This window comes from Hordeum vulgare, chromosome 1H (assembly GCF_904849725.1).
Source record: "Hordeum vulgare subsp. vulgare chromosome 1H, MorexV3_pseudomolecules_assembly, whole genome shotgun sequence".
NCBI classification, from domain to species: Eukaryota; Viridiplantae; Streptophyta; class Magnoliopsida; order Poales; family Poaceae; genus Hordeum; species Hordeum vulgare.
The window spans coordinates 103492751-103505443 of record NC_058518.1 but is presented as its reverse complement, the minus strand read 5'-3'; the positions used below and the strand labels follow the sequence as shown (position 1 = coordinate 103505443).

The window sequence follows — 12693 nt, the reverse complement described above, 5'->3', positions numbered from 1 at the left end:
GATCGCATCTTGGGTGTTACAAGGAGAGACCAAGTCGCGCATATCTCGATGGCGGATCCATACTACATGCATGAGTCCTTCTTGAGTGTCGGTGACTATGGATGCGGTGCTACTAGGGATTACCTCGAAGAGTTCATGATAATTAATAAGGACAAGTAAATGGTGTTTATGCCTTATCTACCAAGGTAAGTCATTGCCAGCCCTTTTGTACATTTCAATCATTCCTTCGCTCATATGAAGGGTAATTTGAGGTGTATTTATATTGCACAACGAAGGCAGTGTTGTCCTTATCTTTATTTTCCTCCGAGCCTCCCACGCTCTGTATTTTGACTCGTCCAGAAATTTCAAGAAGATGGACCACACCGACGTAATGGTGATGTTGGACAGTGCTCTTCAGGGCTTCAGCCTGAGGGGTGGCCACATTGACATGACGAAAACAAGGAACGGTGTGTTGGGTTTCGGGCATAAAACTAATTTTCGTTGCGTCCATCAACCAACGGGGAGTAAGAACTATGGATTCTATGTCATCTACCTCATGATGGAGTTCAGAAGGGATTGCCAACAACTTCGCATGACAAGCAAAAACGATGACCATATCCGCAAATGGGTGGAATCATTAGGGGCCGAAGCGGATTATAAACTCATAGATGACTTCTTTCGCATCCAGAGGGACATTCATCCGTCATCATCAAAGATGTCATCGAAGAGAATGGGATGATCCACCACGGCCCTATATCACGAGGTGATGTCCGAACTCGCATAGCCATGCAACGTCTAGATATGACATTGTTCAAAAGTTGGATTGCGTCCTCCTAGATATGGATGGATGGAACATGCAGTGGTTGATGATGCTGATGATGATGGGTGGATTGAATTGTACTTTCTGTATCGATGAAACCCTGTGATGTAAACGGTCCTGCTGAACTTGTGTAACGCTAGTTTCTTAGTTTAGGTACGATGACATGTGTACATCTAGTTAACTAGTTTGGGTATGATGAACCTGCATTGATTAATTATGTTTACTATATGTTGCATATATTTGCTAACTCTTTCTTTTTGTGTTGCTCAAGTATATTATGTTTCATATTATTGTTGAATTCGCTTGATGAAGATGCATCTGTAACAGGTACATAGGTCCTTGATGGTGAGGAAGCAGTGTTATGTCGTGTACATAGGGAGGGTTTCGAGAGTGTACGACGAGTAGCCAGAGTGTCAGGCCCAAGTGTATCGCTTCCCGGTGGCAACCATAAAGGGTTTGACAGCAGAAGCGGGGCGAAAGCTAGTTACTTGAGGTGGACGCTGGCGCGAGAGAGGAATCAAAATGGCTCCTATGTACTGCATAATTCTGCTCTTACTCATAGTGATATCTCTTCTCTTCTATATCATCGTTTAGATGGATGAAGATGTAGTTGCATGTATTCAAGACATGTCATAACTTGTATCGCTATTTCAAGATGATGACGAGAGACATCATTTGTGTTGGATGATCATTACGATGATGACATGATTTGATGAGACTATTTGTATGTGTATGATATGATTAGTTTTGTATGTGTATGATATGATGAGGCTATTGTGTGTATGATGTTTGATAGAGACTATTGTATAAAACATGTACAAATATAAAGGAAATATGCTGCAGAAAAAAATCAAAAAATAATAACAGTAGTGCGGGGTGTGAATACAGCAGCAGGAAGACATTAGCACTAGTGTGCTCCAAATAAAAGCGTTGCAGCTTTGAGCAGCAGCGCGGCTAGGTAAAACTTGCTACTATTACATATGGATAGCAGTAGCGGGGGTTGATCCGCACTACTGTTAAAAGTTAGTTATAGCACCGTACCAATAGCAAGGATGTGCGCGCTACTGATACAGGAAAACCCGCGTTACTGATATGCTTTTCCCTAGTAGTGCGAAGAGAGACACTGATGGAGAGGTAGTGGTGGCAATGGCCACACAGGCCGTTGCAACCGCTTCACTGCTTGTTTCTTCTCATCATTGGATGAGTACCCTTCTTGTACCACCAATACCTTGCGAGACTTCTTCTTCGTGAAGTTGTTGAACTTGATTAAGAAAGACTTGGACTTGTCTTTGCAGATAAGCTTGCCTCCACTGTCTTACCTCTTTTCATAAAGACAAAGTGGTGTTCACATAATTGTAACAAGTCCTAACTTGTTGACTATTTGACTGAAACCACTTGAGTTGTTAGACTTAAGGTTCGTCTTGATCCCAAAATTGTCTTGATAGTAAAGTCATGTGCTCATCGTAAGCATATTTGATGTCATCGGAGCAATACTTCTCTTCCTCTTCTTCTTTTACTTCATGTTTTTTATCTTCTCTACATGGCATGAAATAATAAGAAAACATGTCGTATCAAATACTATACATAGCCTAAGTGAGCGAAGAAAGACTACTTCGAACTAACTCTCTTTCTTTCACAGAAACACGGTTCTGTTTTTACACATCAATTAGTTGGCTACCAAAAATGAACTAAATCCAAGAAACTAAATCTGTTCGTCCATCCATGTGACCGAGCTTGCTTCGAATTCTTTGTTAAGGAAAAAAAGAAACCATGTTGTTCACTGAATTTGCTTTCAGATTCCTTACCACCAACAAGATCTGCTCAAATTAGGCACGAGAAAAGACACAAAAAGAAGAGCATGATTAGCGTCTTCCGCTGCCCCCACAAACAGAACAATTCCCATCATAAGACCCACAGCACTTGGGCACGTTAAACGACGTCGGAAGGCGATTAAGGAACAACTGCGACATAAAGATTTTGATCTTGAGCGGAATACGGGCTTTCCACAGGCCACGGGCTATATCAACACTCGGGTCGTGAGAGAGTTTGGCGAACAGGGAATTTACCCGAGGCGAAGAGGTGCCACGACATCTTGTCCAGCTCCGCCGTCAGCACAACACCCATGACCTTTTTTTTTAGAATTGTGTGCGGAATGCGATTAACATGGGGCTAGCACGCAAGGCTTCGGCCACCGATAGGTCAGGAACTCAGGATCCACAACCAGCTCGTAGAGCCCTTGGAACTCCATCCAAAGAGGCTGAATATTGATCCAAGAACCAAACCAAACGCATATCGAGTAGCCATTCCAGACCTAAAACTTAGCCCCTAAGAAAATTGCCTTGATAGTCAAGCCATGTGCTCATTGTAAGCATTTTTTTATGTCATCGGACCAATACTCCTCTTCCTCTTACTCCCTCCGTCCGGTAATAAGTGTACTTTTTCCTTTTCTGTCAGTCAAACTAGTTGGACTTTGACTAACTTTATTAAAAAAAGTGCTAGCATTTATGACATCAAATTAGTATCAATAGATTTGTCTTTACATGAAGTTTTCAAATATATCATTTTCATGACATATATGTTGCTACTATTTTCTATAAAATTGGTCAAATTTTAAAAAATTGACTAAGTATAAATCTATATGTACACTTATTTGTGGACGGAGGGAGTATGTCGTAATCAAACATTGTACATATACTAAGTGAGTGAAGTAAGCCTGATTCAAACTAATTCATTTTTTTTCCATGAACATGGTTCTGTTTTACACATCAATTACTTTTGTGCATAAAATGAACCAACTCCAAGAAACTAAAACTGCTTGTCCATCCATGTGAGTATGTGACCGAGCGTGCTTCGAATTCTCTGTCGACGAAGAAAGAAACCATGCCGTTCGCCGCGTCCTAGGCACACAGGTTCGCTTCCAGATTCCTTAGCACCAGCCAGATCTGCTCAAATTTGACACGAGAAAGAGGCAAGTTAGAGGAGATGCAACACATTGGGCCAGCGAGGTGATGATAGAATATGGCAATGTGCATGTGAAGTGCTCACCGTGTCCACGACGACGGGGTCGACGCCTTGCAGGTGCAGCCTCTGGAGTTGCGCCTCAACCGGGACAGCCGCGTCGGAGGCGAAGACGTCGCCAACGAACCGGTAGACCAGAGCGAAGCGCAGGTCGTTGGGAGGCAGCGGGAGCTCAATGGTTTCGTCCTGCGGGTGCAGGGCACCGGCGAACGGCCACTCTCCGCCGCCCGGCGCGTCGAGGTCCGGCGAGCGGGATTCAGGCGCGGCGCATGCCCAGTCCATGCTTGGCACCAGCATGTCGGTGTCAGCGTGGGCCGGCGGCTGCTGGCGGAGGACCGTGGCGCGGCGAGGGTGAAGCGGCGGCGGCGGCGGCAGGCACGCCCCGAGGCCGAGCTTCTGGGCCTTGAGGAAGTGCTTCTGCGCGTGGCTGCGGATCTGCACGCTCGTCTTGGTCGCCACCAAGGCTTCGATGCTCTTCCAGTCACGGCCGAATCTGCAGTCCCGCAAGAGGAAACCAAAAAAGGAAAGCTTCTCATCAGTTCACTTCAGAGCTCCAAGTTCAAGCGGAGGAAAGAGCGGGTGATCGAGGGAGAGAAGGGCGACTCACATGTGCAGGGCGTGGAGGAACCGGTGGTGCTCCTCATCGGTCCACCTCTCCCGCGGCCTCGTGATCGTATACGGCTTCCGGAGCTTCTTGTTCTTCCCCGCCGCCCACGACCGTGCAGCAGCAGGCATCCTGGCGCCTCTGACCATTGTTGCCATCTCTCTGTCTCTCTTTCAGGAGCAGCGCTGAGAATCTCTCTTTTCACTAGCAGAAGCAGCAGTGAGGAGTATGTCGAGAGCTGAGGCCTTGGAGGACTGCAGTGAAGTGTGATGCGCTCGCGTATATGTAGTGTTACGTCGAGCATCGGACAGGCGAGAACCGAAGCCGTGTGAGGCGTGGAGCACGTGCATGCGTCTTGTCTTTCGACCAGGCGACAGCAAGAACACACGTGCTCAATGTGGCGCGTGGGGATTAGCCTCGTGATCCGAGTTCCAGCTCGCCTTCCAGTATGCATGTCTCGCAGCTGGGCAGCCGCGGTTACGCCAACCGAGGGCGCCTAACCAGGCCGAACTTGAGCACACAGCAGCTCGTTGCCTCGAAACAACCAATGCAAGCGAAACCCAACAGAAGCATCACAAAAATAGCCGCACACGACCGCAAGTACCAACACGTCAAGACTGCTGCTTCGCTAACCAGCATCGATAAAGGAGCTGCCCCACATTTGAACATGGAGAGTTGCAAGCTCGCGTTGCAAACACCTCCCGGCCGTCCCAGCGTTTTCTGATTGCTGCAATGTGCTCGGCTGTCTTTCATTGCTTAGTCCATGTTGCGCTCAAGCACTGACTTATGTAACGCACAAGGTCTAAACAGCCCGCATTGCCCTCGGCTGTCTTGGGCTACTGGCGCCATCCGGGCTAGTGGGGGTCAGCGACACACCCCATGTTGCACCCGATCAAGGGCTGGTTGGACGTTCACGGATGCACTTGATCATGAAACAGTTGAGGGCGGCACAATAGTAGATGACGCAAAAAAAGTACAGGCCAAAAAAACAAACATGTTTCGACTATCCTTTGCTACATAGTAGTTTCAAGATGCTTCAGTTCTCAAATGGGGGCAACCGACTCAAGAGTATGTTAGTGGTGCCAACTAGGTTACAAGGACGAAAACTGTAACCATGGAAACATGCTTGTGTGGAAACAAATGTATGATGTAAAAGGTCAGACACTGGCCAATCACAGCTTGTAAACTGGTGTGATCCCAAGCAGCTGGAAGCATTGTCGCATGACGACCGCCGTCGCTTCGCAAAGCAGTAGCCGGCTTGGCTCCTCCGGTGACCCAACAACCTGTGAGTTGACAAAGATAGCGATTACATCTCATGTGCTAAAAGGTGATCGGCGCTTAGCACCGAGCAGGTGGAAGCTGCTGCCATTTTTTTCACTTGGAATAGATTAAACCATGGAAATAGATAGATAGAAGTATACCTGGCAGTTTGTGTAGAACCTCGTGAACATTTCAGATAAGTTGTATAGGTATTCACACAGAACACTGGGAAGGAGATTGGTGCATGCCTCTTCAACAATCTGACACAGATAGAAGCACGTAACAAATCAATACAAAAGGAGGATAAGATAACTCTTAATTAAGCCATACTCCTCACTAACGGTATTAGTTGTTGATGCATAGTAACATACAGGAATAACTTGAAAATACAAGTGCCACGATGCATAGTAACACACCAGCGAGCAACATGCTCGGTGCGGCATTCTACATACCTGATGTGGAGGCACATGGTGCAGACAGTACCATCCTTATCATAGATGCTTTCACCAGTGCACGTGGCTCAGTCGCCACTTAACCACCAATCTAATTTTTTAGCACCGACGGGAATAGAGAGGTAGGCAAACGTAGAGCTCAAGGGGGTTTACAGCTTATCATGACAGACACCGTGCCAGTGCGAGGAGCCTAGTATTTCTCCTTATTCTAACTCATGACCTCCTACTAAAACCACCCCACAAGAGCATGATGGCCCATAAACCGGGTTGTTCTGATTACATATCGAATTTGGCAAGTAGTATCTACAAAACCCCAGTTTCCTAACACAGTAACGCATATGAAGTCAGATTTCCTTCAAACATACTTAAGAATCTATAGAATATAACCACATCGAACTAGTTAAGCCAGCGGTTATACGGGCAAACCGGCTTTGACAAGTTAACTACCCCCGTCTTTAAAACTATGGCAGAGAGACCTAGCCTAGTAGGGGCCCATCAGGAACGGGAGAAAGGACAGAAGATGAGGGGAGGAAAGAAGATGTACAACTTCTTGTTGACTCACAGCCAAGTCATCCAAACAGCTGCACATGCGTCTACAAATAACTGGCACTTCAGTCATATGATACAGCAAACTACCTTCTCATAGCTTAGGGCAAAAGAGGTTAAAGTAAAATGTATTGGTCGCATTGTATGTAACACGCTTTATTTGCGCCAAAACAACTAGCACAATCAAATGTTTACTAATCACTGTGCCTGCTCACAGTTCAACAATATTGCCAGACTACAGTTGTGGCACTGGATCAAATGCATAAGGTTTAAATGCGGCGACAATCATACCTCTGCATAACGGATAAGATACAGTCCCAAGACACGCTCATCTGGATGAGCAAGAGAAATGTTCCCACTCTGAGAACAAAAAGTTGACAATTTAATCCATTTCCAATGGCCGAAAAAAATTCATGGTGATTTTATATAATTGACAGCATAAACACGTAAAGCTAACAAGTGTTTACCACTTTTAGCTCTTCTACATCCATGTTGGATTTTCGAATAATGGAGCAGATACGAGCATGAGCATACTGAAGATAGACGGCGGTATTTCCCTGTTCACAAAGGGAATAAGGATGTAAAATACAGTTAGGGAGAGTGAGCAGAAAGATGATTATGTCGGAATAAAAGTTACGTTAATGCAAAAGGAAGACGATACAGTAATGCCAACAACAGAAAGATACAAAATAAATACAGTACAAGACATGATGCAGAACATAGAGTAAAGATGTTGCTCCGTCCATAAAAAGGTGGATATTTTAAACAAGTAGGAGTATATGGTGTTACAGTAGTTGAGAACAAATAAATGGTGAAGAAGCCAAGACTGCAAAATAATTCAGCTAATAAATACTTAAGAGTTTGAAAATACCTTGTCACTTAGCATCTGATCAAAGCTGAACGTGTAATTAGTCAGTCGGTTGTTCTTCAGATCCGCGTACCTGTATTGAAGATAGAAAACATGAGTATACAGATCGATTTGGGATTAAAAACGTTTAATTATTCAACTTCAGTCCAACAAGTTTGTCCTCATGAAAGAAGAAAAACTGGTACATACTTGACAGCGCCATATCCTACTGCCTTCGAAGTTTTCTCTAGTTCCTCATCAGTCCAGTCAACAATTTTACCTGAACAAAACCATGATCATAAGATTATTAAGAAAACAAAAACGAAGTTGTATAAGTGTGCCGCTTACCATTTTCAGTGAGACGCTGGAGAAGTTCTGATTTACTTCGAGATTTAGCCTCATCCAGTAGGTCTCCCAACCGAACAACCTCAGTACTACGAGTTCGGAAGCGCTTGCCGTCTGCTCCAAGAACAAGGCCAAACCCAACATGACTCGTTTTTGGGAACTTCTTTTCCTTTGGATCTGGAAGCCAACCAGCCATCCTGGCAGCCTTGAGACAAAAACAATATGTAAAATGAAATCCCATGCAGAATATGGAATGAAGATAAAAAAAACGGTTCTCTTGATCTGAAGAATTACTAGTATCAATATTGCAATAACATGTTTCTAGTAAAGATAAATGGCACTTTGTACATGCCTTGAAAAACATATCAAAGTGCTGCTGCTGACCAACATCTGTTACATATATTATCCATTCCGCCTTCTCAACATTAAGCCGATACCTTCATAAAAGCAAGGACAAAGGAAAGGTGTAAGTTCACAAAATCCATCACTGCAGAAACTAGACTGCATCAACTATGAAAATATATCCACTTTGCTTCTACAGAAAACAGCTAAATATAGGCACTCGGAAAAATATAAAGGGAAAAACATGTATTATTTAGCTACTAACCAAAGAGCAGCCAAGTCTGTCGAGGCATAGTTGAAGCCACCATCTCTTTTAACCACTATCAAAGGAATTTGATGACCTTGAATGAATATTACACGAGCACCCTCACTTTCCTCGATCAAACCTTGGCTACTCAATTTCTCCAAAACTTGCGGAATATAAGGATTATAAAAGCTCTCCCCCTGAAAAGTGAGTAGATTAGCTTCGTCTCTCACTGATTTAACATAAATCAATAACCTTTTGGTTGCTTCCAGGGAAGAGACAGACGGCATGTATATAAACATTCAAGCGACTGAACACAAAGGGACACAGATGCTTTGATCAGAGTGTTTTTGGATAAAGTAAAGTATAAAGTGTTGCAAAAAATGGCTTCAACAAATACACAACAAAAAGGGATTTCTTAAGTCCAGCAAATATCTCAAGAAATATTGGCTGGTAATATGAGAAACGGAAGAAATTGGCCAAAAAAGTCAGGGGTTTATTAAATTTCTAAAGCAAAAGGATCCATAATAACAGCCAACAAGTGAAGCCAGATGTTATACTTGGCAGCAATTGTAAATTATGGGTCTGCGAGGATTCTATGACAATGACAAAATATGTCAGGGTGAATAAACTAAGATTTAATATTTGACTACCAGCGTGCTCTTCATTATGATTCAAGTCAGAAAGAAAATAAACACCTTTGAGCAAAACTGTTAATCAACAAACATTGCACAAGTTTCAGTTCAAGAAAGTACAGTAGCTCATGTTGCAATTTGCATACAACAAGCAAGGATTTTATGAGGGCAAACATTCAAGAAACAGATGCGTTGGTTTCAACATTAAAAAAATCAGGTTGCGGCCACATTCCATCGATACTTTATTGAGCAAACTTTATTGATCAGTAAAAAAATCAACACTACCTTTTCTTCAAGTTGTACATCTAAGAGCTTGTAAACCTGGTCAAATTCATTCCTGCTGATTTCACATATCTTTTTCCAAGCAGCACGATACTTTTCCTCCCCTCCCTACAGTGTGTTATTGCTTAGAGATTAGAAGAAAAAACCACAATCTTCCGAGAACTCCACATGCAAGAAGGTGAACTTACCTGTAACCGAACAACGGCTTGTTGAGCCCTGTCTTTAAATTCTGCATCATCATCAAATCTTTGTTTGGATGCTTTATAGAAAAGCTGCAGCGAATAACAAAATTAATACATGACTATTTGTTTAATGAATCAGAAATTCTAAAATGATGCAAAATAAGCACTTCTTGGCAAGATAAGCACAATGCATGATGGAACAACAACTTACCTGAAGGTCACCAATAGCCTGGCTGCCAAGTTCCTCCCAATTCGGAAACTTCTCAAATAGAAATTCTATGAGCATTCCAAACTACATGAACAAAGACCGACATTAGTTTAGTACACAAAGCAGATATTCGTTCAACTTAGAAGGCCTCCATATAAGCAAACAAATTTTACAGTTACTAGTGCCTACAGAACAAGCAGAAGTAGATATCTCTGCCAATGCAATATACCAAGACTCCAATTTCTCCAGCACGGCACAAAATAGTTCGATCAAGTATAGTTTCAACTGTTAGTATATTATTACAAAATACTCCCTCCGCACGGAATTAGATTACAAGGTTATAAAATGTAACCAAAGAGCTAAAGGAAAATACGGTAGCATTTGGATAATAAACAAATTAAATCAAATTAGATTGTGAAGTGGAAACAAGCTCTAGTTTATCAAACTACCAAAGTACAGAAAGTAGTGCACATTGCAGCAATGAATAGAGCACACCATAGTGTAATAGGCAGTAAGTAGATCTCATGGAAAATACCACCAGCAGAACCTGTCAAATATTTGGTGGCACAGAAGAACCGCACCAACTGAACATTTGAATGCATCAATGTGTCAAAGGTACATGAAACTAGAAATGGATGCAGTCCCAAAAATCATAACCACATCCAGGAAAAAATAAGGATGAATTTATGTGCATAACAACATTCTCTATGAACCAAAAGGGTTCAACAGATTAAGGTGGCATATGTTTGTACCCGTATTTTTCACCAGAAAAAGAACAAGTATTAAAGTACCTAAAGGTTATAGCACCAAATCTATTACCTGTGTACCCCAGTCTCCCACATGATTGCGTCGAAGAACTTCAACATTTGAGAATTCAAACATGCGTGCTAAGGTGTCTCCAATGATTGTTGACCTTAGATGCCCAACATGCATTTCCTTTGCAATATTAGGAGATGAGAAATCAAGCACTACCCTCTTAACTGGAAGAATTGGTGCCCAAGTTTTGATACCATTCACAAGCATATCTTGTATTCTCTGCAACAATGTAGTTCATTGGTGCTTAGCAGAAAGGAAATGTAGTATCAATGAATGCATGCAAAACTTGCAGGTAAAACAATTTCAGGCAGACCTTAGCAACCCAGCTCTTGGATAAGACAATATTCACAAAACCAGGACCAGCAACAGAGGCTGATTCAATAACGTCACAGGCAGGCAGGTTCTTAGCAATCGACTGTGAAAAAAAACAGCATGAATGAAAAGGTTGAAATGAATGAACAAGGTAATAATGGCAGTGGCACGTATGAAAGAACCCTACTGCTCCATGAGATTTTCTTGAAGTAAACCACCAGCACTCCAGAGAGTTAGGATCGTTCTTACCTGTCCAATTGCATTGGGGTTTTTGAAGCTTGTCCCGGATCCCTTTACTTTTGACCACAATCCCATTGCATTGTTGCTGCATACCATTTAGATACAATTTTTTGATGAGCACATTGAAGGGATGCTAACATGAACAGGAGTCGCAGATGTCCAGATCGTCAAATAAAATAGACACCCGGGCAACGTACCACTGGTAGTCACCAAATTTTCCCGTGCAAACTTCAACTATCGGTTCTACATCCACTTCAGGCACTGTCGCATGGAGTGACAGAGCCACCAAGTTGGAGATCTGCTGCTTGACACTCCCGGCTCCCTGCACGGCCTGGCAATATGTTTGAGACGGCACCATCTCAGTCAAGTAGATGCAGGCAAACACTCACACAACACAATCATCTCCAGAACCAGCAATCCAATACTCACCGGTGCTGCAGGTTCCTGGGCCGAGCCTGAGGCAGAAGTGGAGGTCTCGTCTCCCATGGTGGTGGACGCGTAGCAGGCACTCCTCGGTAACCTTGTGAAGGGAGATGCTCTACAATGACCTAGCTAGATAGGCAGCACAAAGATAAGCAACAAGGCCGAAATTAGGCCCCAAATGAAGGAGCTATGAAATGAAACTTGCATCGTCGGCCACGAATCCCCAAGCTACAATTAAAACCTAGCATGTTATAAGTTAACTTGAGCAGAGTGCAGGATTAAACCACAGCCTTTTTCATCCCCAATTCTAAATGCTGTGGGTAAATTCACACGCGCCCATACGCCGACTAGCAGATTCGTGCACAGCAAATTTAGTCTAGAGTGCTATAAACCGGAACCATGTGGAACTAAATTCAAACATAAGCATCGTAAACCCTAAGGCCTAAACCCCGCAAAAGGTCCACTAGACAAACCACCATTCCCAGTAAATCTTCGGAGCTCGTAGGCACGCACTCTAAACCAAAAACGGCACCAAGCTCAGGCCCCATGAACCCTCGGATTTCTGCTCCCAAATCAGACCTCGCAACTCCGGGCGACGCGGGGACCGCGCAGCGCTATGAACAACCGGAGCCGGGTGGAACCGGATGAGGATTGGGGGAGAAGGGGAAGTAGCGGGAGAAGCGAGGACTCACCGAATCGCGGAGCAGCGCGGCGGGCGGAGACGAGGAGGAGTCGTGCGGGGGTAGGCGCCGCCACTACTGCAGTTGCTGCTGCGGCCGCGAGTGCCCGCATCTCGACCTCGTTCTCGAATAAATACGCTCCCACGCCGCGTGCAAGGAAAGGCTGGGCGAGGGTTTTCGCTTGTGCCTTATCGGGCCCGTCAAGTCTCGACCTCTTTTTCTTTTTCTTTTTTTGAGGGGTGAGTCTCGACCTGTTTGGGGCGTGGATATGGAGCCAAACTCGCCAAACACAGATTCCGCTCGAAATTTGCTTAATTTTGACTTTAAAATTTCAGTCTTTGGGCTTAGTGCATCTTCAAAGCTGATCCGTAAATTTTCTTCCGCGTCCGTCCATGATAGAACAGTCCAATTACATTTCAAGTAAATTTTAACAAAAATGAACAAATTTGATTCAAAGA

General features: G+C 43.8%; 2 protein-coding genes across 2 annotated transcripts; both read right to left on the bottom strand.

Annotated features, from left to right (window-relative positions):
* Positions 1–3513: 3513 nt before the first annotated feature.
* LOC123426400 (protein REVEILLE 6-like) lies at positions 3514–5296 on the bottom strand. The gene is made up of 3 exons (XM_045110237.1): positions 4425–5296; positions 3845–4310; positions 3514–3741 (listed from the first exon to the last, which is right to left on the bottom strand). Exons 1-3 carry the CDS (start codon positions 4577–4579, stop codon positions 3697–3699), a joined length of 666 nt encoding a protein of 221 aa, XP_044966172.1. The 5' UTR covers positions 4580–5296; the 3' UTR covers positions 3514–3696.
* Positions 5297–5395: 99 nt separating this feature from the next.
* On the bottom strand, positions 5396–12378 carry LOC123426392 (arginine--tRNA ligase, cytoplasmic-like). Its single transcript, XM_045110225.1, has 18 exons — positions 12248–12378; positions 11562–11680; positions 11330–11463; positions 11142–11217; positions 10894–10995; positions 10584–10799; positions 9768–9848; positions 9563–9646; positions 9378–9482; positions 8479–8657; positions 8224–8308; positions 7875–8076; positions 7737–7806; positions 7551–7620; positions 7147–7236; positions 6971–7039; positions 5843–5941; positions 5396–5704 (listed from the first exon to the last, which is right to left on the bottom strand). The coding sequence occupies exons 1-18, from the start codon at positions 12345–12347 to the stop codon at positions 5594–5596; spliced, it is 1992 nt and encodes a 663-aa protein (XP_044966160.1). The 5' UTR covers positions 12348–12378; the 3' UTR covers positions 5396–5593.
* Positions 12379–12693: the final 315 nt, after the last annotated feature.

What these genes read in the sequence shown, in the direction of transcription:
- LOC123426400 (XM_045110237.1), bottom strand. Translation starts at nt 4,579, where the DNA reads ATGGCAACAATGGTCAGAGGCGCCAGGATGCCTGCTGCTGCACGGTCG. An exon ending in TTCCTCCACGCCCTGCACAT is followed by an intron (nt 4,311 to 4,424) that starts GTGAGTCGCCCT and finishes GCGGGACTGCAG; the next exon opens with ATTCGGCCGTGACTGGAAGA. An exon ending in ACCCCGTCGTCGTGGACACG is followed by an intron (nt 3,742 to 3,844) that starts GTGAGCACTTCA and finishes AAATTTGAGCAG; the next exon opens with ATCTGGCTGGTGCTAAGGAA.
- LOC123426392 (XM_045110225.1), bottom strand. Translation starts at nt 12,347, where the DNA reads ATGCGGGCACTCGCGGCCGCAGCAGCAACTGCAGTAGTGGCGGCGCCT. An exon ending in AAGCCGTTGTTCGGTTACAG is followed by an intron (nt 9,483 to 9,562) that starts GTAAGTTCACCT and finishes AACACACTGTAG; the next exon opens with GGAGGGGAGGAAAAGTATCG. An exon ending in ATCTTATCCGTTATGCAGAG is followed by an intron (nt 5,942 to 6,970) that starts GTATGATTGTCG and finishes TATCTGTGTCAG; the next exon opens with ATTGTTGAAGAGGCATGCAC.